We start from the raw sequence: 24,009 nt of genomic DNA, 5'->3' as shown, positions 1-24,009 counted from the left end.
GACAATTGGGGGGGGGGTGCTCAACAATTCTCACTTGCTTACCAACAAGAGAAGAGAATGTGGAAATTGGACCATAAATGTATGGACATTTCTATGTTAACACTCATCATAGCAACTATCTATCATCCCCTTCTTTGTCTCTTTGTCGTTCTCTCTCTCTCTCTGGTGAAGAGAATCAACGAAAATTGTTAACTTTTGGACGCCTTGACATTTTAAGGTGCAAGGGTCTGCTCTAAACTGTAGCATAGACTTGAGCAAACTTTCTTTCTTCTCCAATTAAAGCCCACGAGCTGGTTTCATCTTTCAATGCAGAAAGACTTTTAATTTGTAAAAGTGAACTGATTTATAGACCAACGTGAGTCGCTTCAAGGTGAAGGCTCCCTGGTCAAAAGCACAAAGGTTTTATCCTTCTGAACTATGTCAGGCTCTGCTATGTTCAGACACTGTTAACAGCAGCTAATGATCACTCTGTGGGTGCTGGTTCTGGTTAGCTATATTACATGAAGACAAGTTCACTTTTTGGAGTCTAATTAGACCTCAGTGGCTCCGGTTCTCTGATTCATCATTTCTTTACAGATTCAATCTTGGGTACTTGCTTGTTTTGTTCCTGGAGTTCAATGGTATCTGACCTTTGTTTTCAGATTTTTTATTGTTTTTATTATTATTTTTGTTTATTGGGAATGTTGTCTGTTTTACTAATGTTGATTGGGGTGCGTTTTCTCTCAGTTTGAAGGTGGCGAAGATAGTAAAATGTATGGATTGAAAGTGACTACTAGACACAAGCGTTCAAAGAGGTAAGCTATTGATTCAATCTTTTGTAAGCTTGCAATTATTGTTCTCATTGTTCATTTCTGTTCATTGCTATTCTACTTGATGGGTTTTTTTTTTTTTTAAACTGGAATGGCTTCTGTGGTGGGCTTCATGAGTAAAGTGGAAAATCGGGGCATTCATCACACCTGCTAAAAAATATTGTTTTACAAGTAAAAACAATGAGACTACAGTTGTATAAAACCCCATGAAAGTTTTGGTTTTATTCTCCGAGTTATTTTCCAAGCAGAAAAGACTATGAAACTTTTGTCGTCCAGATGAAATTTTAGAGCTTCAAAAAAGAGGAACAGTGGGAGAGCTCTTCCTAAATCATAAAGAACTTCTTGAAGATGGGATTTTAGAGTATGTTTCCCAGCTTGGAATTTGGGGATTTTTCTTTTTGATTATTTTTTTCAATTTCTCCCAAGTTCCTTCTCTGATAAAGCAAGCAATTAATGAGTAATAGATGCGGTGAATGAAACTGAAAACTGTTTCAAGTTGGGTCTTGGGAAAATTATTGCAAAGTGGATCTTTGATAGGAGGTAACCGTTAACATCTCTAGCCACCTACTCCTTCCCAGTTAAAAAGAAAATCCAGTAATTGTGTTGCAGTAGCTGTGCTCATTAGATAGAGGCAGCCAAGCCTTTTAATCTTTTTCTTCCTTCTTCATTATTTATCCACTTCCGTTTTTATGTTTGCTATTTGTGCTGTGGCAGCTTCCCAGATAAGAAAAGACTCGAGGAAGATGACTTAGATAGTTCCTTTGAAGCATCCAGCTGCATAAAGCTGGTAAGACTACACCTTTTTTTATGCCCTTTTGCTTAAAAAAAATGAAAAGAAAAGGAAGCAGCTCGGTATCTTATTTCTTCTTTACAGCATCCAACCTTTCATCCCCATGTTTTATAAAGACCTCGAGCATAAGGGCAACCAAAACTTAACTGTAAAATGACTTCTTTTAAATATCCTCATCTGCATAAGGTTGTTTCTTCGCCTTCGATTTATTATTCTATTTGTTTAGGTTGGGGCAATGGGATGAATAATTAGCTTAATACATTTGAGTCAAATTTTAGTTATGGTCCCCACTGTGGTGGTTTAGTTGAATGGAATAAATTATTCTTGTGATTTAAATAAAGAACAACTCATATAATTAACTCAAAAGCTAAGCTGATTTGGTAGCTTTTCCCAACACATTAATTCATTAGGTGAATCCTCCTGGATCATAACATAAGAAGCAATTACTAAGTATATGGTTTTTGGATTCAATCTGATTACAGAATATGGGGCACTTGAAATACTCTGCCAAAGCCGAGAAGAAACAATCCCCTAAGACCGAAATGCAAGATTCTTTGAAGCAAGAGGTATGCAACTGAACTTCTTCATTCTCGTCTTGTGCTTTCTTGCTCTGAGTTAAACATTAGTTGAACTCTTTTATGCAGGTTCTACAGCTTGAGAAAAGATTACAAGATCAGTTTCAGGTCCGTTGGGCTCTTGAAAAGGCATTGGGTTATAGGACTTCTTCCCATGAGAGCATGTCTGAGCTGTCAATGCCTAAGGTAAATCCTTGCCATAATAATTTTATGGGAATAGAAATAGCTGTGCTTATTACTGTCATTCAAAGTGAATTTATACAGAACTGGGGCCTTTCAGCAAAACTTGTAACCATGCCAACAACTTGCTGAATTCTTTTCATTTCTTTGGGAAAATCTTCTGATAATTTGTAATTTCAGTTTCTTGTTCTGATTTATGTCACTTAATATGTAAAATGGAATTAAAATGTCAGTGTTCATTGTTAGGCTCAAGGTTTTTGACTTGCTAGTTCCTGTGTTTTCTGCAACTCCAGCCAGCCACAGAATTAATCAAAGAAACTGCAGCATTAGAGTTGGAAGTTGTATATCTGGAACAGTATCTTCTCTCCTTGTACCGGAAGGCATTTGATCAACGAGCATCCTTGGTTTCCCCATCTAACCAGGATCAAAGTTTAAAAACCCCTGTCACAATCCCGGGACGAAGGTTGTTTGATGTTTCCAGGCCTGATATATCAAAGAAGGAAACTTCAGCTAATGAAACTGCTTGCCAGTCACTTACCAATACATGGAAGGAAACCAATAGAATAGGAGGAGAGGAGAAACTATTAGATTCTGGAGTTCATCGATGTCAGTCTTTATTGTCTCACCACACTACATTTTCAAATAGAGCCTCTCCTCCATCAGAATCTTTTGGTAGAGCTGTGCGTGCATGCCATACCCAGCCATTGTCCATGATGGAGGTAGCTGAGTGCTAACACATAAATTATATCTTTGCAGTTTTTAAGTTTTGCTGTTTGCAACAACTACCAATGACGATGGAGCATGTTAAGCACAAGGTGCTTTTTTACTATTGTTTGCCAAAACAATGTGGAAGAACACTGTCATTGGCTATTCATTTTCAAATTCAACAATTACAGAAATAGGGCGAATAATTTCATCAAATGACAATTTTATCAGCCTTGAATGGATTATAAATTGTGTGTTTTTGCAGTTTTCCCAGAGTGCATCAAACATTATTAGTTTGGCTGAGCATCTTGGCACTTGCATTTCTGATCATGTTCCAGAGACACCTAACAAGCTTTCAGAGGATATGATAAAGTGCATGTCAGCTATATACTGCAAGCTTTCAGATCCACCTTTGACACATAATAGCCTTTCATCTCCCAATTCATCTTCATCATCCATGAGTGAATTTTCCCCACGAGAACAATGTGATATGTGGGGTCCGGGATTTAGGAATAATTCATCCTTTGACATACGGTTGGATAACCCTTTCCTTGTTGAAGGTCTGAAAGAGTTCAGTGGACCATACAGTACAATGGTTGAAGTCCCATGGATATATAGAGATAGTAAAAAATTAGTAGATGTTGAAAACTTGCTACAAAATTTCAGGTGAGCCAATCTACCATCTGATTATTACCAGAAAACGTGTTAATAATGTAGCTATCAAGTAAACAGCATGTGTTTTGCTGTTATGTTGAGATTCTTATTATGATTTTTGGGATCTTCTGCTGCAGATCACTTATCTGTCGACTAAAGGAAGTTGATCCTAGGAAGCTAAAACATGAGGAGAAGCTAGCTTTCTGGATCAATATACACAATGCGATGGTGATGCATGTAATGGCACTTTTCGATAGAAATATTTAGTTAACAAGCTAATTCCATGTTTTTTCTTGTTCTGACATGAGTTTCTAACTTCAATATTCTCTAATAGACATTTCTGGTTTATGGGATTCCCCAAAACAATGTTAAGAGTCTCTTTCTACTTTTGAGAGTAAGGGAAACCCTTTCGCATTTTTCCTTTGAGTAAGAGATTTTGTGCAAATATACGAGTTCTTACACTCTTGCTCTGTGCAGGCTGCATATAATGTCGGGGGTCATACATTTAGTGCAGACACGATTCAGAGTTCTATCCTTGGATGCCGGCTGTCTTGTCCTGGACAGGTGGATCTTTAGAGTTTTTCTTGAAACTAAAATTCAGAAGTCATTATTGTTAATATCTTGTCAAAGGGCTTTGGTGTGTAGGGTCTTGCAACTTTACCTGCCTTTTGTTGAGATCCAATGCAGGATTTGGCATGTAGAGTTGAGCCACCATCGTGAAAAATCTTTCAAATAAACAAGGGCATTATTTTTTGTGTCATGAAAAGAACACAGGCATGCTCACACAAAAAAAGACAATGATATATATTTGTATGTTCAATAAGCATATTTGTATAATGATCCTGTAAAAGCTTGTCCCTAATTGTAAAGTAATTCTCGTGGGATACAATAATGCACTTGTCAGTTACTATGTAAATTCATTTGATATAATGATCCTGAAAAAGCTTGTCCCTAATTGCAGTGGATTCGAACATTACTTTCATCGAAGTCCAAATTCAAGACAGTAGAGGATCGGCAATCATATGCAACTGACCATTCAGAACCGCTTTTGCACTTTGCACTATGTTCAGGAAGCCATTCTGATCCTGCGGTACTTCATTTTCCTTCATCTGTTCCAACATTTTAAGTAGATTAGTAGCAGTCATAAGATACTGTGCAGCATGAACATTGTAATCGCAATACTGATTGAGAATAACACAACCAAAATTAAATGCTATATCCTTTTTAAGTGTAAGTTTTTTTGATTAGTTGCCTGCACTTTGTGTGCGCTGCGCCTTTTCACGGCACTCTTTCATAAAGAGCTCATTTTTGTGATACCATGCTTTGGTTTCCAAAAGAAGTAATTTCCTTTTGACTATTCTAAAGTATATTATGAAATATCAGCTCAGTAAAAGGAACTGAACCTGGGTTTTTCAGATTTTGCGGGTTTTGGTCATATTTTCTGTTTAGTTTATCCTCTTCAGATGGAATTTAGACAAGTACTTTTGCCAGGTCCGTGTCTACACTCCAAAGGGAATAATTCATGAGCTTGAAGTTGCGAAGGAAGAGTATATCCGAGCAACCTTTGGTGTACGCAAGGACCAGAAAATCCTGCTTCCAAAGATTGTGGAGTCCTACACCAAGGATTCAGGTTTATGTCCTGCGGTTGTTCTTGAAATGATCCAAAAAACTTTGCCTGCTACTGTAAGGAAGTGTCTGAAGAAATGTCAGCTAGGAAAAGCTCGTAAGACCATTGAATGGATTCCGCATAATTTTACTTTTCGGTACCTGATATCTAAAGAGCTGGTAAAGTGACTGCTTCCGTGTGTCAAAAAGTTTAATAGTATTCGACCTCCTCTATTCATTCACATAGTTCTCAGGGTTCTTATATTTTGAGATTTTAAATTTTTTCCTTGTATATATTAGGAGATGAAGTCTGAAATGGTGGGATAGAACAATGCGATATTTTGTTTTGTATAATGAAATCTCGATTCCGCCTTTTCCGAGCATGGAAGCATTCATGATCTCTGTGATGTTGCCAAATGAAATGAAAATGTGCATCGAAAATATACCGACTGCGTTGTTTTCTTGAGATATTATTTGGTTGATTATAAGTGCAGAATTTTGCATAGGTGTTTGACACAGACCTATCCTATGAAGAAGATGGCTATCATCAGTTGTCTCAGTACTGATCGTGCTGACAATATATCACACGACAGGTTGGATTTCTCAGAACTAGACATGTTCGCCAATGGTTTAGACTCATTGAATGAAATTCCTTCATATTTGACTCTGCCATTTGTTCGAAGAATCCCTACCACACTTGTTTATACCGGAAACTGAAACTTCGTAGAGCATTGTTCTATTCCTGGCAAGACCATTCTCCCTCACCTTGTGAGACTGAAAAAGATCCTAGTAACTAGAGGTTCGTATAAAGTATAGCTTTTGGGGTTGTACATGTGACCCTAGCCGTTGTTCGAAACAAAAATTGTTTGGTTGAAACAACTTTTGATATTGAAGTCATAGATAATATAGATAAAAAGCTAGAAAATCTTTAAAATGAAACTTCTTTAAAAAAAAAAAAAACTCGTCTCAAGTAAGTTTCCAAGTAACATCAATTATTTGTGCTGTGAGGATTCATGGCTTAATGATCAATAGATATTTATGGGATAAAGAAGGGGGTGGGTGAACATGTGATTGGCAGTCTATCGGAGCTCAATTATTACCAGGCTATCAGTGCAGATAGTTATTGCAGGATGGTTGTCTCCACAAATATGTTCACATTCTTCATCAGTGAAAACCATCTACAGAACAAATATTTGGAAGCAGTGTAATGACTCGTTCCATTCGATCTATGCTTTTGGAAAGATCATTTTTCACATATTTTATCCATGGTGAAAACTAGATGTAAAGCCTTAAGATCTTGTAGCATGGTTCTTGAGTCTGCATTAAAATTGAGACAATTGTGCTTATGAACTTACATCCGTGCAAATTTAATCTCTGGCAATTAAAAGAGAGAAAAAAGAAGCAACAATCTGCATGTCCCCTACTCCTAAACATAAGCACTGAAATCTTCAAAAAAGGTAAAAACAACTCTTAAACAAATTCCAACGATGCACAAACACAGTTAACCAGAGATTTAACTAGCTATAACTTGTCTAATATGGGCTTTCCCCTATAATATTCCCGGGAGGATTATAAAAACAAATAGTTAAGCTAGCTTGGTCCTTCACGCATGTAGCTTGTGCACACCCCAACTCCAAAGATTTCCTCCACACCACCTGTGTGTAAACTCCACACCTATGGCTTGATGCACAGGAATTGTTAGTGTGGTTATAGTAATTCTTCTCTTGTGCCCAGTGATCAACAGCCATGAGTGGAGTCACAGCCATGCCACTAGCCCATAACTGATTTGCACCATACTTGCTGCTGCTCAAGTTTGCAAACTGGCAACCCATTTTGTTCCTTTGGTACCTGACTAGTCTGCTTGTGGCATTGGCTAGCATCTGGCTCCACTTGAGAGGGCCAACACCAACCGCTGCTCTTGCTTGGTTGTGAGACTGTAGGAACTCTTTAGCCACATTTGGCAGTGGAACTGGAGCTATTGTGACTTGGGTGGGTTTATGGTCTGATGCAAGAGCTGCACCATGGGTTGAGCTGTGGCATAAAGCTAGAAACAGAATGGGAAGCAAGGAGTAGCAAGCCATTTTTTCAGCTAGATTTTTACAGGGTCAAGTGATTTTCAGCTGAGGGTCCAGTTATTAATAGATTTGCTCGTGTGGTCTGGCTATGCTTAGGTGGTATGACGAGGTTGTCCTTCACAATGCCACCCTCACTTCCACATAGTTACGGTTTATAATGTCAATTTGCCACCATTTTTTCCCCCGAGGAATCAATTTGATTAATTGGAAGATTCATGTTGTTCCCTAGATAATTCTATGAAATAATTTTTGATATGACAGAAAGGGGTGAAGGCATCATCCGTGATGCATCGGGCCAGGTGATTTGTTGGGGACTGAGACAACGAGCCTCGAAACCATGGGAAGGGTCAGACAGTGCCGCCCGCCCCTTGACATTGTTTATTGACTCGTGTACAGCAATCAAATTGGATGGCAAACGTGAGAGTACTGTTGACTTTGATCTGAAATGCTGTGCAAATCTCAGTGAAACCTGGTGTTCCCATGTGGTCTGTGCATTTATGAGTGGGAGATGAAGGCTTGATTCTCAACACGCCTGGGCAAGATTTCTTGTTTCAGAGGATGGATGTGAGCATGCTCGGGCTAAAGAACTGCCGCCAACTAGAAGATGATGCAGAAGGTTTGGCGTACAGTATCTTCTATGATTTATTTATCAGGACCTCTTGATTACCATGCCAATCTCCATGATCACTGCTTGGCTTCACGCTGCAAACTTCCTTGTAATAGTGGGTGGAATGAGTTATTGAACTGTGGAAACGTTATTTTTGCTTGTGTGTGACATGTTTAGCTGCCCAAGGTTGCAGTAATGGATGGCTCCGTTTATTTCCGTGAGTTGGACTTACCATGAAGCTCTATTGTAGGAAATAGGAATATACGTGGGAGCTGGGCTGATCTCACAGACGAATGAAGTATGTATTTGACCCTCTAAAAGAGCGGACTCTCCACTGCTTTCTTCGCTGTTCCTTTTACTGATAGCCTGACTCGAATTTACAGCTCGGCCTTGTATTTATCCAGACTATAACGATTCATCACAATTTGATCTATTCATGCTATATTTTAAAAATATTTATTTTAAATTAATATATTTTTAATATTTTTAAATTATTTTGATATATTAATTTTTTAAAAAAATTTAAAATATTATTAACATGCTTTTTTAAATAAAAAATACTTTTAAAAAAATCATAATCATATTCCTAAATATGTTCCACAGCAGGTATGTTATTTTTATTTCTTAGAATTTTTATTTAAAAAACCTTATGATGTAGTATAAATTATATAAAAAAAAATTCATTACAAAGGATATATTTAACAGGTTTATTCAGAGTATTTAAAAGTATTTAAGTTAAAATAAATTTTTAGAAAACAAGATCTTCAATGAGTAATTTATTAAATAATGATTATTAAATTTTAATCAATTTATTTTATTTTTATATATAAAAGGAGCTTAATCCATTAATTTTATAAGCTAATTAATTTTAATATCTAGAGGTTTATTTATTTCCTTGTGTCCTGTGTTTTATGGAATTCTAAGACAGGAGAGGATTATTTTATTGTGTGTGTAAACATAAGAGGCTAATGAAGAATTATTCCCATCTATGTTTTGGATTCCAAGGGCAGTATCATGGGATATTCGATCAAGAGTTTTTTTTTAAGCTAGAATTTTATTTAAAAAATATTATATTTTTTAATTTCTAGAGCTCTGTAACTTAGTTATAATTTTTAGAATTTTTTTTATTTTTTTTTATGTTTGAGGCTTTATTTGATATACTTTGAGTTTTATTTTAATTAGAGTTGATGTTAACTCATTAGATTAATTATAGCTTATTTTATTTAAAGTATAAATATTATCATTTAAGACAATAATTTTTTTTTCATGAAGTTGAATACAATATTGTCACATATTGTGTGTGTCATAGAAGAAATTTTTTTAATTTAATTTTTTATTAAATTACTCTAACTTATTAAAGAATTATTAATAAAGTTTCTTAGTATTTTTTATATTCTTCATTCATGTTTGGTTATTGGTGCCTAGTGCTCATATGTTTTCAATTACTAGTAATTAAAGATGCCAGCACGCAGGCCATTTTATTTTATTTGACGGAGAGAGAAACATGCACAACTTTTTAATTAATACACAAATCTAATTCTAACATTTAATCAGTAATTAATCGTGTATCTCTTAGCCATAAATATCCGAATTCACATGATTTCATATTGTGAACAGATATGATAGCACGAGAGTGACAACTAGGCAGGAATTAATGGACCCACTTAGAAAATGATAAATATTATTTTGATATAATTTTTAATAAAAAAATAACTTTTAAAAAAATTACTACTGTATTTTAAAAAACCCTTTACCGTTAATTAGCTCAAGCTTAGCTCTCCGTTGTTGTTAAAGAGAAATTAACTAAGCATCCCTTTTCGTCTTCTACAAATCATAGACTCTAATTTAAATCTTTTTATAACTTCTCAAAAATAGCAACGCTAAACATCTTAAACAATAAAAAAAAAACATGATAGATAAATAAATAAATAAATACTAAATAAACTCAACACTAGCTATTTTATTTATATTTTAGGGTTATTAGAATAATAAATATTTGTAAAAATATTTTTTATTTAAAATTATATTGAAATAATTTTTTAATTTATTTTTAATATTAACCCATTAAAACTGAAGAGAAAGTTTAGGTTTCTGTTAAGGAAATAATTAGGATTTGCATTTAGTTTAATAACTCCTAGTTCATAGGATTGTTAGTTAATGTTTTCCATGATTTTCTACGTGAATATCTCCTCTGCTGAGATTATGTAAGGTTGTATAAAATCAATATTTTTCTTCAATAATAATAATTGATTCTGAGCCTGCATTATTGTCATTTTCTACAACATTGTGGTATTAAAACCTTTCTACTTAAATCAAAGCAGTAGTCTTTGAGTTTTCTTTGCAGCAGCAAAGAAACATGACACCGGAAGGAAACTTTGTGCAGCCAGCCATTCCTCGTTTTAATGGCTATTATGACCACTAAAGCATGTTGATGGAGGATTTCTTGCGCTATAAGGAATATTGGGGGTTGATAGAAAATGTCTATGTTAAGACTGAAAGTGACATAGAACAGATATAAATGCAATGAAAGAGGATTGATGAGTTAAAGCTGAAAGACATGAAGGTGAAAAATTATCTTTTTGAAGCCATAAATTGGACGATATTGGAAACCATCCTTATAACAGATACTTCCAAACAAATCTGGGAATCAATGAAAAAGAAGTATGAAAGAAGTGCTAGAGTCAAAAGATCACATTTGCAAGCTCTCCGTAGAGAGTTTGGAACCTTAGAGATGAAAGTTGGTGAAGGAGTCTCTGAGTATTTCTCAAGAGTACTAACAGTTGCTAACAAAATGACAACATATGGAGAGCGAATGACTGATGTTACAGTGGTGGAGAAAATTCTCAAATCATTGAGTGAGAAGTTTAGTTATATTGTCGGTTCAATTGAAGAATCCAAAGATATTGATCAACTCTTAATTGATGAACTCTAGAGTTCCTTGATTGTCCAAGAGCAGAAATTCAAGCGTCACATAGAAGAAGAACAAACACTCAAGATCACCAATTCTAAAGATAGATTCAATGCCAGAAGACGAGGGTGAGGTGCATACAGAGGCAAAGGTAGAGGGAGAAGCAGTCAGTTCTACAACAACAAAGCAACAATAGAGTGTTTTAAGTGCTATAAGCTTGGACACTTTCAATATGAGTGTCCAAGCTGGGATAAAGAAGCTAACTACGCTAAATTAGGAGAAAAAGAAGAAATGCTACTCATGTTATATGTGGATATGAATCATGCTCGAAGGGAAGATGTCTGGTGTTTAGACACTGGGTGCAGTAACCATATGTGTGGTGGCAAGAGCCTATTCCATATGATAAATGAGAACTTTAGACAAAAGTTGAAGTTGAAATAACATAAGAATAGATGTGTTGGGAAAAAGCAAAGTGAAATTGAAAGTGAATGGTCTAACACATGTTGTTAGTGACTAACGTATTTTTTATCCCTGATTTAAAGACTAATCGTCTTAGCATTGGTCAAATTCAAGACCAAGGGTTAACAATCCTCATTCAACATGGATATATGAACATCTATCATCCGGAGAAAGGGCTTATTATACATACTGAAATGACAGCTAATAGGATGTTTTTACCGTTAACAAATTCACTACATCAGAAACCAGCCTGTCTTTATAACTCAATAATAGATTTAGCACATTTGTGGCACTATCGATATGGATATTTGAGCTACAAAGGATTGAGAGCTCTTTAAGTAAAGAATATGGTGCATAGGATACCTTAGTTCTAGATTCCATCAATAGTATGCGCTACCTGCATGAGAAGCAGCACATAGATCTAATTCCAAAGCACAATAATTGGAGTGCCACAAGGAAGCTTTAGCTCATCCATGCAGATATTTGCGGACTGACATCTCCTATTTCTAACAGCAAAAGGAGGTACATTATATGCTTTATTGATGACTTTACTAGAAAAGCATGGACTTATTTCTTAGTAGAGCAATCTAAAGCATTACATATGTTCAAACGTTTTAAGAATTACGTTGAAAAAGAAATAGGAGGCTATATAAAATTCTTAAGAACAGATCGAGAAGGGGAATTCACATCCCTAAAATTCAATGAGTATTGCATTAAGCATAGTATCAAGCGGCAATTGACAGCAGCATATACTCTACAGCAGAATGGAGTAGCTAAAAGAAAAAACAGAGCAATAATGAATATGGTTCGCTGTATGCTAACTGAAAGGAGAATTTTCAAAAATCTCTGGCTAATGGTAGTAAATTGGACAATATATGTTCTCAATCGAAGTCCTACTTTGACAGTTCAAAATCAAACACCTAAAGAAGCTTGGAGTGGCATTAAACCTTCAGTAGAACACTTCAAGATCTTTGGATGCATGACTCATGTACATATTCCTAATGTAGAAAGGACAAAGCTCGATGCCAAAAGCATTCCTTGTATGTTACTGGGACTTAGCGAAGAATCTAAGGCTTACAGACTCTATGATCCAGTTGAGAAGAAAAATATAATCAGCAGGGATGTAGTATTTGATGAAGAAAAATCTTGGGATTAGGACCAAAGCTATAATGAACAATTGGTGGCTGATCTAGAATGTGGAGATGAAGGTGATACTGGAACATTCGTGAATGAGGAAGACATTCCTAAAGAACTGGAAAATAGAGCATATATAAATGAAGACTTAATTGCCAGTCTTAAGCCTGGTGAGAATCGGGGAGAATCATTAAATTTTCATGAAAATATTCTTAGCAGTCCTCAACCTAGTAAGAATAGCAGGGCATCGCCAGGTTAGTATGGTGGTAATTCTCAACATGGTGAGAATAAAGGAGAATCATCAGTTTTTCATGAAAGAAGACTTAGAGGACCTCCAAGGTGGATAAAAGATTATGTAACTAGGGAACTTTCAGAGGAAGAAGATGCAAATGTTAACTTGATTTTATTTACTTCAACAGATCCAGTACAGTTTGAAGATGCAGTAAAATATACACATTGGAGGACAACAATAGATATTGAAATCAAGGCCACAAAGACGAACAACACTTGGGAACTTACTGATCTGCTTGTCGGTGCAAAGAAAATTGAAGTAAAATGGGTTTATAAGACCAAACTAAAAGAGGATGAAGAAATAAACAAGTTCAAGGCACGATTGGTGGCCAAAGGGTATGTGTAGCAACAAGGGATAGACTATACAGAAGTATTTGCGTCGGTTGTAAAAATAGATACGGTGAGAATGATTGTGGCCCTAGCAGCTCACAAATGATGGATATTATATCAACTTGATGTCAAGTCTGCTTTCTTATATGGAGAACTTAATGAAGAAGTCTACGTAGAACAGCTGAAAGAATATGAGAGAAAGTAGAATCCACAGCAGGTATACAAACTGAAAAAAAACTATTTATGCACTGAAACAACCTCCACGAGCTTGGTTCAGCCATATTGAAGCACATTTTATAAATGAAGGGTTTGAGAAGTGTTATAGTGAGCATACTTTGTTCATTAAAACTGACAGGGAAAGTAATATTCTTATTGCCAGTTTATATGTAGATGATTTAATATTTACTGGCAATAATGAATTGATTTTTGCTAAGTTTAAGACATCCATATTGAGGGAGTTTGACATGACTGATCCAGGTAGAATGCGTTTCTTTCTTGGCATCGAAGTTCTACAAAGACCTGAAGGCATTTACATTTGTCAATAAAGATATGCTTCAGAGGTATTAAAGAGATTTAAGATGGAAAACAACAACTTAGTCCATAATCCTATTGCCCCAGGATGTAAACTTTACAAGGATAAGAATGAAACTTGCATTGATGAAACTTTATTTGAATAAATGGTGGGCTGTCTTATATATTTAACAGCTATAATACTAGATTTAATGTTTGTAGTTTGTTTAATTAGCATATACATGGCTAAACTGACTAAGTTATACTTATTGATTGCCAAGAGAATTCTGCGCTACTTAAGAGGAACTACTAAACTTGGGATCTTCTACAAGAAGGGTGGGCGTGAAGGATTAATTGGATACACTAACAGTGACTATGCAGGTGATCTAGAAGATAGGAAAAGCACATCTAGGTATGCCTTAATGATAGGATCTAGAGTTGTTGCCTGGTCTTCCAGAAAACAGCCTATAGTCACATTTTCAACTACTGAAGCAGAGTTTGTGGTTACAGCTGCATGTGCTTCGCAAGTTATTTGGATGCAACAAATACTTGAAAAACTAAGTCTGAAGGAAAGCAAGGGCACTACAATTTTCTGTGATAACAGTTCCACAATTAAGTTGTCAAAAAACTCTGTGTTACATGGTCATAGCAAGCACATTGATGTGCGATTCCATTTTCTTCGTGATCTTACACAAGGAGCAGTTAAATTAGTCTACTAAGGAATACAAGAACAGCTAGTAGATGTAATGGCAAAACCTCTCCCATTAGCTTAAGGGAGGGAACGGAGAGTGTAATGTTTTGAATAAATAAGTAGGAAAATACAATAAAGCCCTTGGTGGCTTAAAGTGTAGGTATAAATGAATGAGGGGTAGTGTAGTAATTCAACAAAACTTGATAAATATAAATAGAAAGTAAAAAAAAAAACAAAACAAAATAAATGATCTGAAATTAGAGAGAATCGGCAGGAGAAAGAAGGGAGAAAAAAGAAGAAGAGAAAAGAGAGAAATTAGAAGAAAAATAGAAAGGAGTTGAAGGAAATAAGTTTAAAGGTAAGATTATATATAAATATGTGTTGATTAAGTTTTAATTTTGGTTTTGATAAATGTTAGGGTTTTGAAAATTTGTGTTTTGGGTTTGATTGATGAATTAATTGAATTTTATGGGTTGATTGTTATGGGTAATGGATTATTTGGTGGATTTTGAGAGATTGAATTGAAAGATGATGATTTTGAGTTATGATTTTGTTTGAATGGTGAAATTATGTTAGAAATAAGGAAAGAACAGTGGGTTTCTGTTGAAATTCTGGGTTGGAGGTTGAAGATGACGAAAATTCATTTTGGTCCTTCAATTTGTGGAAATTACAGTTTAGTCCCCAAACTTTGGAAAATTTACAGATTGGTCCCTGGGGCATATTCCGAGATTCTGAACAGAATAAAAGATAAATTATGGGCAGAATTCCTGTATAGTTATGAAATTTTAACACTTTCAATTTGGTCCTTCAATTTGACAAAAATTACCATTTAACCCTAAAAATTTGATAAAATTCCAGAATGGTCCCTGGAGTATAATGAGATGATCTGGACAGAAATGAGGATTGATTATGGTCGGAATTTCAGTATATTAATGGATTTATGATAAGTTTAGTTTGGTCCTCCAAATGGATAAAGTTACAATTTGACCCTTAAAAATATGAGAAATTACAGATTAGTCCCTAGCTGTAATATTAGATTTTGCAGATGGGTTAGTTAGTGAAGTATTACCAATTTTATTATTTGTTTTATTATGGATTAGATTTTGAGAAAACTGTTAATTTTTGGGTTGTTGGAATATAACTAATTAGTTCAAAAATATATAGGGTTATGGAATATATCCTTAAATAAGTGTATTAAATAGGTTATATATTCTTTTGAGTCATTCTTGAATATGTCTCCTTTGTATTCAGATAATCCTGATATTCTACCGGCAGGACGTCAGTAGGATTTTCTTCGGTGTTTGCTTTTGATTTTTGTTTGCTTTCGAGTCAGGTGAGTGGATAATTTTCCATATGCATGAGAAATATTATAAATATTTGATTTGTTAATATGAATTGGATCATGCTTCTTGATAATATATATGTTGGCTATTATCCTTGTTATGATAAGCATGATCATTTGTTGAATCCGAATTCTTGATATGAACCAGTATGTATTTTGGATTGACTTCTGAATTGATAGCTCCTCATTTGATTGATGTCATGAGTTGAGCCTTGAGATATTAATATGTCTGTTTGAGTATGATTATGACCCTATGGTATGTCAGTCAGAATACCCATGCTAACAGGGTAGTGTTAGTCTTTGTGCACATCGTATCTGAACCCTAGTTGGTCGGGGGAGTCACCAACCTGTGTGGACTGATCATCCCACAGTACAGAGCCTCATGCTCATTGCATTTTGATTTTCTGACGATTTTACCATATGACATTCTTGTTATGGCCTATTTGAGAAACCTTTTTATAAGAACCTAAATTCATACTTGTATATATATTTCTCATTATTGTATTATCTCGTGTGTGTATATTGAATGTTATCTACTCACTGAGTTGTTAAACTCACACTCTCATTATTTATCATTTTCAGGCTTATAGCTTGATAGCAGGTCACTTTTGTTGGACCTTCAGAACCTGCTCTTTTGGTTGTAATCCGTGCATTTTCCTTTATGTCTAATTAGTGCTCCAAAACTATAAAATTATATTAACTCTTGTATTAAGACAATTCAATTATATTATGAAGTTGATTTTGTTATTAATGCTGCGTTGAACTCTGATTGAGTTAGGATAAATTTGTATGTAAGTTTGGGTTCGCATAGGTACGGAACCTTGGAGGGGAACCTTGCCTATATGCCGGTCATGGATCCGGGATTCGGGTCGTGACAAACTTGGTATCAGAGCTTTAGGTTAAAGAAGAAACAATAGTATAATTAATTTCATAATAAGTGGAGCATTAGGATCCGTATTATCTTGTTTATTGGTTTTGAAATTTTGAATTCTCATCAAGCATGTCTTCTTCCTTATGACTGATATGCTTTCCTATAATTTATTGATAATTATCATGTTATTGTTCTAGCATGAATTAAGTGTTCTAACTTTTATTTTAGGAAATGCCGAGGAAAAGACAAATAGCTAATACTATTAGAGTAGATGATGATCAGGATGATGTTCCAATTGTGAGGTTGAGAACCGCAAGGCAGAGAAAGAGGCGCGGTGCACCTGTGCCTCAACATGTTGAGGAGGTACCTCCACCAGTGGAGGAAGAGCCTCAGGAGATAGAAGAGGAAGATATGGTTGATGAAACAGGTGTGGGGATTGCTGACCCTGAGCCTGTTACAGAGGTTCAGCAACTTAGCCAGGTTGTGCGGACCTGGATAGAGTTTTCTATGGAGAGAGATAGAAGAAGGGATAGAGATGTAACCTCGACATCCCACATTGTTCAGGGAGTTAATGTGCCGTTGAATGACTTCATGAAGTTTACACCTTCTATTTTTACTGGAATGGACAGTTCAGAGGATCCTCAGAGGTTCCTAGATGATATTTGGCGACGGTGTGAAGCTTTGGGATGTACAGACCACCGAGCTGTGAGTTTGGCATCGTTCAGGTTGGAAGGAGATGTGGCAATCTCTTGGTTTGAGTCTAGGAAAAGAGCAAGACCAGTAGATGCTCAGTGGACATGGAAGGAGTTTAGCTCCATGTTTTTAGACAGGTTTCTTCCTCAGAGTGTCAGGGATGCTCGATTTTATGAGTTTGAGAGGCTATCTCAAGGGAGCATGACAGTGGATGAGTATGATCTGAAGTTTACTCAACTGTCTAGGTATGCAGAACATCTTTTACCTACTGAGGAGTGGAGGGTGAAGAGGTTCATTAGAGGACTTAAATCCTCTGTGTATATGATGATGGTGTCACATGTGTTTCCATCCTACTCCTCAGCTGTAGATAACGCCAGGTTGATAGAGGCGCGAGAATTAGAGGATATGACTGCAGGCCAGTCTAAGAGGCCTAGAGAAGAGGGTCAATCCTTTAGGCAACACGGATTGAGTGCAGGTCCGTCTAGGGGACGAAGTGGCCGTCAGGGCTCATGGGTTCAGAGGAGGTTTAGACAGAAACCGTCAGGTAGTGGCTTGGGTGGTCAGAGTGGCAGTAGTAGTACTCAGAGTTTAGTTCAGACAGCACCTCGTAGTTCATTTGTTTCACCTGGAGATAGTTCTTCATGTCAACACTGTGGAGGAGGTCATACTAGTGCAGAGTGTTATAGAAGGACTGGGGCTTGTTTTAATTGTGGCCAGATAGGTCATAGGATCAGAGAGTGCCCGAGGAGACAGTTATCAACTTCAGGATTATCTGCTTCAGTCCAGCATCCTATTCAGGCACCATCGACGAGCCAGTTTGTGGCTCATGGGGGTAGAGGTTTTGGTGGTCGTGGTCAGAGAGGCCGGGGTGCAGGTGATAGAGGTCAGATACAGCAGGGTCAGGGGCATGCCAGAGTTTTTGCCTTGACTCAGCAGGATGCTCAGGCATCCAATACAGTTGTTTCAGGTATTCTTCTTGTTTGCTCTTTTGAAGCAAAGGTGTTGTTTGATACGGGTGCAACCCATTCATTTGTGTCTCCATATTTTGCTATGAGGTTAGATAAACAACCAACCTTGTTAAAATCCTCAATTTCAGTCTCCACTCCCTTAGATGAATTAATATTGGTGAAGTATGTGTATCTGGATTGTGAAATAGAGATTGGAGATAAGATCTTTATGGGAGACTTAAATGTCTTAGATATGGTTGATTTTGATGTAATTTTGGGAATGGATTGGTTGGCAAAGCATAGGGCTTCAGTAAATTGTTAGGATAAGAAAATACTGTTTGATCTAGATAAAGAAGTTGAGTTGATATCTCAAGGAGATAAGATTGGGTCTCCATCAATTATGTTGTCGGCTATCTCGAGGAAAATGGCTCGAAAAGGGGTACAATGTTACTTAGCATATATAGTGGATGTAGAGAAAGAAGTCCCTCAGTTAGACCAAGTCCCTATAGTCAGGGAGTTTATCGATGTCTTTCCCGATGATTTACCTGGATTGCCTCCATATAGGGAGATTGAGTTTTGTATTGACTTGGTTTCGGGTATTGAACCAATATCAATGGCACCATATAGAATGGCACCAGCAGAATTGAGGGAGCTGAAGGAGCAACTGCAGGATTTGTTGGATAAAAAGTTCATCCACCAAGTGTGTCCCCTTGGGGAGCCCCGGTGTTGTTTGTGAAGAAGAAAGATGGGTCATTGAGGTTATGTATAGATTATAGACAACTGAATCGGGTGATAGTTCGAAATAGATACCCACTCCCTCGTATTGATGATTTGTTTGATCAGTTGCAGGGAGCTCAATTCTTTTCTAAGATCGATCTTCGATCTGGGTATCATTAGTTGAGAATTAGGGAGACAGACATTTCAAAAACAGCTTTTAGAACTCGGTATGGTCATTATGAGTTTTTAGTGATGTCTTTTGGGTTGACGAATGCACCAGCAGCTTTTATGGATTTGATGAATAGAGTGTTTGGTCAGTTTATTGATCAATTTGTGATAGTTTTTATTGATGATATTTTGGTGTATTCGAGGTCTAAAGAGGAGCATGAGCAACACTTGAGAATGGTGCTTCAAACTCTGCGAGATCATCAATTGTATGGCAAGTTCTCAAAGAGTGAGTTTTGGTTGGATAGTGTATCATTTCTTGGGCATGTAGTGTCAAGGAATGGGATTGAGGTTGATCCTCAAAAGATTGAAGCAGTTAAGCAGTGGCTTAGGCCTACTTCAGCAACAGAGATCAGAAGTTTCTTAGGTTTGGCCGGTTATTATCGGAGGTTTGTGGAGAACTTTTCTCGGATTTCTGCACCATTGACTAAGTTAACGCAGAAGAATGTTAAGTTTCAGTGGTCTGAAGCTTGTGAGAAAAGTTTATTAGAGTTGAAAGAAAGATTGACTACAGCACCTATTCTAGCAGTACCATCAAGTTTTGGTGGTTACACAGTGTATTGTGATGCTTCGAGAGTGGGGTTAGGATGTGTTCTAATGCAGCATGGCAAGGTTATTGCGTATGCTTCACGACAGCTGAAGAAGCATGAACAGAATTATCCTACACATGATTTAGAGATGGTGGCTGCCATTTTTGCTTTGAAGATTTGGAGGCACTACTTGTATGGTGAAACTTGTGAGATTTTTACAGATCACAAGAGTTTGAAATATATATTTCAGCAGAGAGATCTAAACATGAGGCAGAGGAGATGGATGGAACTGCTGAAGGATTATGATTGTACTATACATTACCACCCGGGTAAGGCAAATGTAGTTGCCGATGCTTTGAGTAGAAAATCATCAGGGAGCTTAGCTCATATTCAGGAGATACGAAGACCTCTGATTAAGGAGCTGCATGAGTTAGTGGATGAAGGAGTCAGATTTGATCTTAGTGAAGCTGGAGCAATGATTGCTCATTTTCAGGTTAAGTCAGATTTGTTTGATAAGATAAAAGCAGCTCAGAAGAATGATGAGTCACTACTTAGGATCAGAAATGAGGTTGAGCAGGGTAAGGCTGCAGGTTTTGTGATACGTGATGATGATGTACTGAGATATAGAGATAGGCTTTGTGTACCTGATATAGATGATCTGAGGAGAGAATTGATGGTAGAAGCACATCAGACAGTTTACACAATGCATCCAGGTTCCACCAAAATGTATAAAGACCTTAAGGTATGTTATTGGTGGAATAGGATGAAGGCTGATGTAGCAGACTTTGTTTCTAGGTGTTTAACTTGTCAGAGGGTAAAGGGTGAACACCAAAAGCCTCCTGGATTGTTGCAACCATTGTTGATTCCAGAATGGAAATGGGAAAGGATCACAATGGACTTTGTGACAGGATTGCCTAGGAGTCAGGAGGGTTATGATTCGATATGGGTGATTGTTGATAGGTTGACAAAATCAGCCTATTTTCTGCCAGTTAAGATTACTTATGGATATGTAAAGTTGGCAGAATTGTTTATTAGTGAGATTGTACGGTTGCATGGAGTGCCAATCTCGATAGTGTCAGATAGAGGTCCACAGTTTACATCGCGGTTTTGGGTGAAATTCCAAGAAGCTATGGGTACTAAAGTGCAGTTGAGTACAGCTTTTCACCCACAGACAGATGGTCAGTCTGAGAGGACTATTCAGATCTTGGAGGATATGCTAAGGGCTTGTGTTATGGATTTTGGAGTTGGTTGGAGTAAGTTCCTACCATTAGTGGAATTTGCTTACAACAACAGTTATCAGGCTAGCATAGAGATGGCACCTTATGAGGCTTTGTATGGCCGGAAGTGTAGATCACCAGTTTGTTGGTTTGAGATTGGTGAGAAAAGGCTAATGGGACCAGAGTTGATTCAGATTACCTCAGAGAAAATAGAGGTAATTAGAAATAAGCTTCAAACAACTCAGAGCAGACAAAAGAGTTATGCAGATAGAAGAAGGCGTGACTTAGAGTTTTCAGTGGGTGATTGTGTGTTTTTAAAAGTATCACCGACAAAGGGAGTATTCAGGTTTGGGAAGAGAGGTAAGTTGAGTCCTCGATTCATTGGACCGTATGAGATTCTGGAGAGAGTTGGGGCAGTTGCTTATAGGTTAGCATTACCACCAAACTTGTCTTCTATCCATCCAGTATTTCATGTTTCCATGTTAAGGAAGTATATGACAGATCCATCGCATGTGTTAGAAGTTCATCCTGTTGAATTAAGGGATGATATGGTTTATGAGGTGCAACCGGAAGCTATAGTCGTCAAGTGAGGAAAAAAGCCATAGTCGACCGTCAAGTGAGGAAGCTTAGGTCAAAGGATATAGCTTCAGTGAAAGTGCAATGGAAGGGTCATTCACGTGAGGAAGCGACATGGGAGCTCGAGGATAAAATGCGTGAAGAGTATCCTCATCTTTTCGATAATCTCGGTAAGTATTCAATCTTTCTTATTAAGTTTCGAGGACAAAACTTTTATAAGGTGGGGAGATTGTAATGTTTTGAATAAATAAGTAGGAAAATACAATAAAGCCCTTGGTGGCTTAAAGTGTAGATATAAATGAATGAGGGGTAGTGTAGTAATTCAACAAAACTTGATAAATATAAATAGAAAGTAAAAAAAAAAAAAACAAAATAAATGATCTAAAATTGAGAGAAAATCGGCAAGAGAGAGAAGGGAGAAAGAAGAAGAAGAGAAAAGAAGGGAATTAGAAGAAAATAGAAAAGAGTTGAAGGAAATAAGTTTAAAGGTAAGATTATATATAAATATGTGTTGATTAAGTTTTAATTTTGGTTTTGATAAATGTTAGGGTTTTGAAAATTTGTGTTTTGGGTTTGATTGATGAATTAATTGAATTTTATGGGTTGATTGTTATGGGTAATGGATTATTTGGTGGATTTTGAGAGATTGAATTGAAAGATGATGATTTTGAGTTATGATTTTGTTTGAATGGTGAAATTATGTTAGAAATAAGGAAAGAACAGTGGGTTTCTGTTGAAATTCTGGGTTGGAGGTTGAAGATGATGAAAATTCATTTTGGTCCTTCAATTTGTGGAAATTACAGTTTAGTCCCTAAACTTTGAAAAATTTACAGATTGGTCCCTGGGGCATATTCCGAGATTCTGAACAGAATAAAAGATAAATTATGGTATTCCGAGATTCTGAACAGTCCCTGGGGCATATTCCGAGATTCTGAACAGAATAAAAGATAAATTATGGGCAGAATTCCTGTATAGTTATGAAATTTTAACACTTTCAATTTGGTCCTTCAATTTGACAAAAATTACCATTTAGCCCTAAAAATTTGATAAAATTCCAGAATGGTCCCTGGAGTATAATGAGATGATCTGGACAGAAATGAGGATTGATTATGGTCAGAATTTCAGTATATTCATGGATTTATGATAAGTTTAGTTTGGTCCTCCAAATGGATTAAGTTACAATTTGACCCTTAAAAATATAATAAATTACAGATTAGTCCCTAGCTGTAATATTAGCTTTTGCAGATGTGTTTGATGAATAATTGAGGGTTAGTTAGTGAAGTATTACCAATTTTATTATTTGTTTTATTGCGGATTAGATTTTGAGAAAATCGTTAATTTTTGGGTTTTTGGAATATAACTAATTAGTTCAAAAATATATAGGGTTATGGAATATATACTTAAATAAGTGTATTAAATAGGTTATATATTCTTTTGAGTCATTCTTGAATATGTTTTCTTTATATTCAGATAATCCTGATATTCTACCGGCGGGACGTCAGTAGGATTTTCTTCGGTGTTTGCTTTTGATTTCTGTTTGCTTTCGAGTCAGGTGAGTGGATAATTTTCCATATGCATGAGAAATATTATAAATATTTGTTTTGTTAATATGAATTGGATCATGCTTCTTGATAATATATATGGTGATTATTATCCTTGTTATGATAAGCATGATCATTTATTGAATCCGAATTCTTGATATGAACCAGTATGTATTTTGAATTGACTTATGAATTGATAGATTGACTTCTGAATTGATAGATTGACTTATGAATTGATAGCTCCTCATTTGATTGATGTCATGAGTTGAGCCTTGAGATATTAATATGTCTGTTTGATTATGATTATAACCCTATGGTATGTTAGTCAGAATACCCATGCTAACAGGGTAGTGTTAGTCTTTGTGCACATCGTATCTGAACCCTAGTTGGTCGGGGGAGTCACCAACCTGTGTGGACTGATCATCCCACAGTACGGAGCCTCATGCTCATTGCATTTTGATTTTCTGACGATTTTACCATATGATATTCTTGTTATGGCCTATTTGAGAAACCTTTTTATAAGAACCTAAATTCATACTTGTATATATATTTCTCATTATTGTATTATTTCTTGTGTGTATATTGAACATTATCTACTCACTGAGTTGTTAAACTCACACTCTAATTATTTATCATTTTCAGGCTTATAGCTTGATAGCAGGTCACTTTTGTTGGACCTTCAGAACCTGCTCTTTTGGTTGTAATCCGTGCATTTTCCTTTATGTCTAATTAGTGCTCCAAAACTATAAAATTATATTAACTCTTGTATTAAGACAATTCAATTATATTATGAAGTTGATTTTGTTATTAATGCTGCGTTGAACTCTGATTGAGTTAGGATAAATTTGTATGTAAGTTTGGGTTCGCATAGGTACGGAACCTTGGAGGGGAACCTTGCCTATGTGCCGGTCATGGATCCGGGATTCGGGTCGTGACAAAAATCTCATCTAATATCTATTTAAAAGGAAAATAGGTGGGATCCAACACATTTCTCAGGCTTATCAAGAGCAATGGCTCATCTTTATGG

The 24,009-nt window shown here is 36.2% G+C and overlaps 3 protein-coding genes across 7 annotated transcripts; 2 read left to right on the top strand and 1 right to left on the bottom strand.

Moving 5' to 3' along the window:
* LOC105111059 (uncharacterized) lies at positions 1 to 5,761 on the top strand. 5 transcript variants are annotated; one of them, XM_011006305.1, is made up of 12 exons: positions 537 to 620; positions 727 to 794; positions 1,524 to 1,596; positions 2,082 to 2,165; positions 2,244 to 2,360; positions 2,648 to 3,073; positions 3,325 to 3,725; positions 3,851 to 3,950; positions 4,048 to 4,107; positions 4,191 to 4,277; positions 4,675 to 4,803; positions 5,205 to 5,761. In XM_011006305.1, the coding sequence occupies exons 1-12, from the start codon at positions 618 to 620 to the stop codon at positions 5,505 to 5,507; spliced, it is 1,851 nt and encodes a 616-aa protein (XP_011004607.1). In that variant the 5' UTR covers positions 537 to 617; the 3' UTR covers positions 5,508 to 5,761. The 5 variants fall into 5 exon arrangements, with proteins under 5 accessions (XP_011004603.1, XP_011004607.1, XP_011004605.1 ...); XM_011006303.1 differs by lacking the exon at positions 537 to 620 and adding an exon at positions 1,684 to 1,785 and having other exon boundaries at positions 778 to 794; XM_011006302.1 differs by lacking the exons at positions 537 to 620; positions 727 to 794 and adding exons at positions 802 to 1,349; positions 1,684 to 1,785.
* An 854-nt stretch (positions 5,762 to 6,615) lies between these two features.
* Positions 6,616 to 7,577, bottom strand: LOC105111058 (STS14 protein-like). Its single transcript, XM_011006300.1, has one exon. It carries the CDS (start codon positions 7,397 to 7,399, stop codon positions 6,851 to 6,853), a length of 549 nt encoding a protein of 182 aa, XP_011004602.1. The 5' UTR covers positions 7,400 to 7,577; the 3' UTR covers positions 6,616 to 6,850.
* Positions 7,578 to 10,650: 3,073 nt separating this feature from the next.
* On the top strand, positions 10,651 to 14,351 carry LOC105111066 (uncharacterized). Its single transcript, XM_011006313.1, has 6 exons — positions 10,651 to 10,855; positions 12,561 to 12,755; positions 12,921 to 13,128; positions 13,478 to 13,599; positions 13,681 to 13,682; positions 13,914 to 14,351. Exons 1-6 carry the CDS (start codon positions 10,651 to 10,653, stop codon positions 14,349 to 14,351), a joined length of 1,170 nt encoding a protein of 389 aa, XP_011004615.1.
* The last annotated feature ends 9,658 nt before the right edge of the window (positions 14,352 to 24,009 follow it).

Source organism: Populus euphratica, unplaced genomic scaffold (assembly GCF_000495115.2).
Source record: "Populus euphratica unplaced genomic scaffold, PopEup_1.0 scaffold340.1, whole genome shotgun sequence".
In the NCBI taxonomy this organism is placed as follows: Eukaryota; Viridiplantae; Streptophyta; class Magnoliopsida; order Malpighiales; family Salicaceae; genus Populus; species Populus euphratica.
The sequence above is the reverse complement of the archived record's forward strand: the minus strand, read 5'-3'. Positions and strand labels throughout refer to the sequence as shown.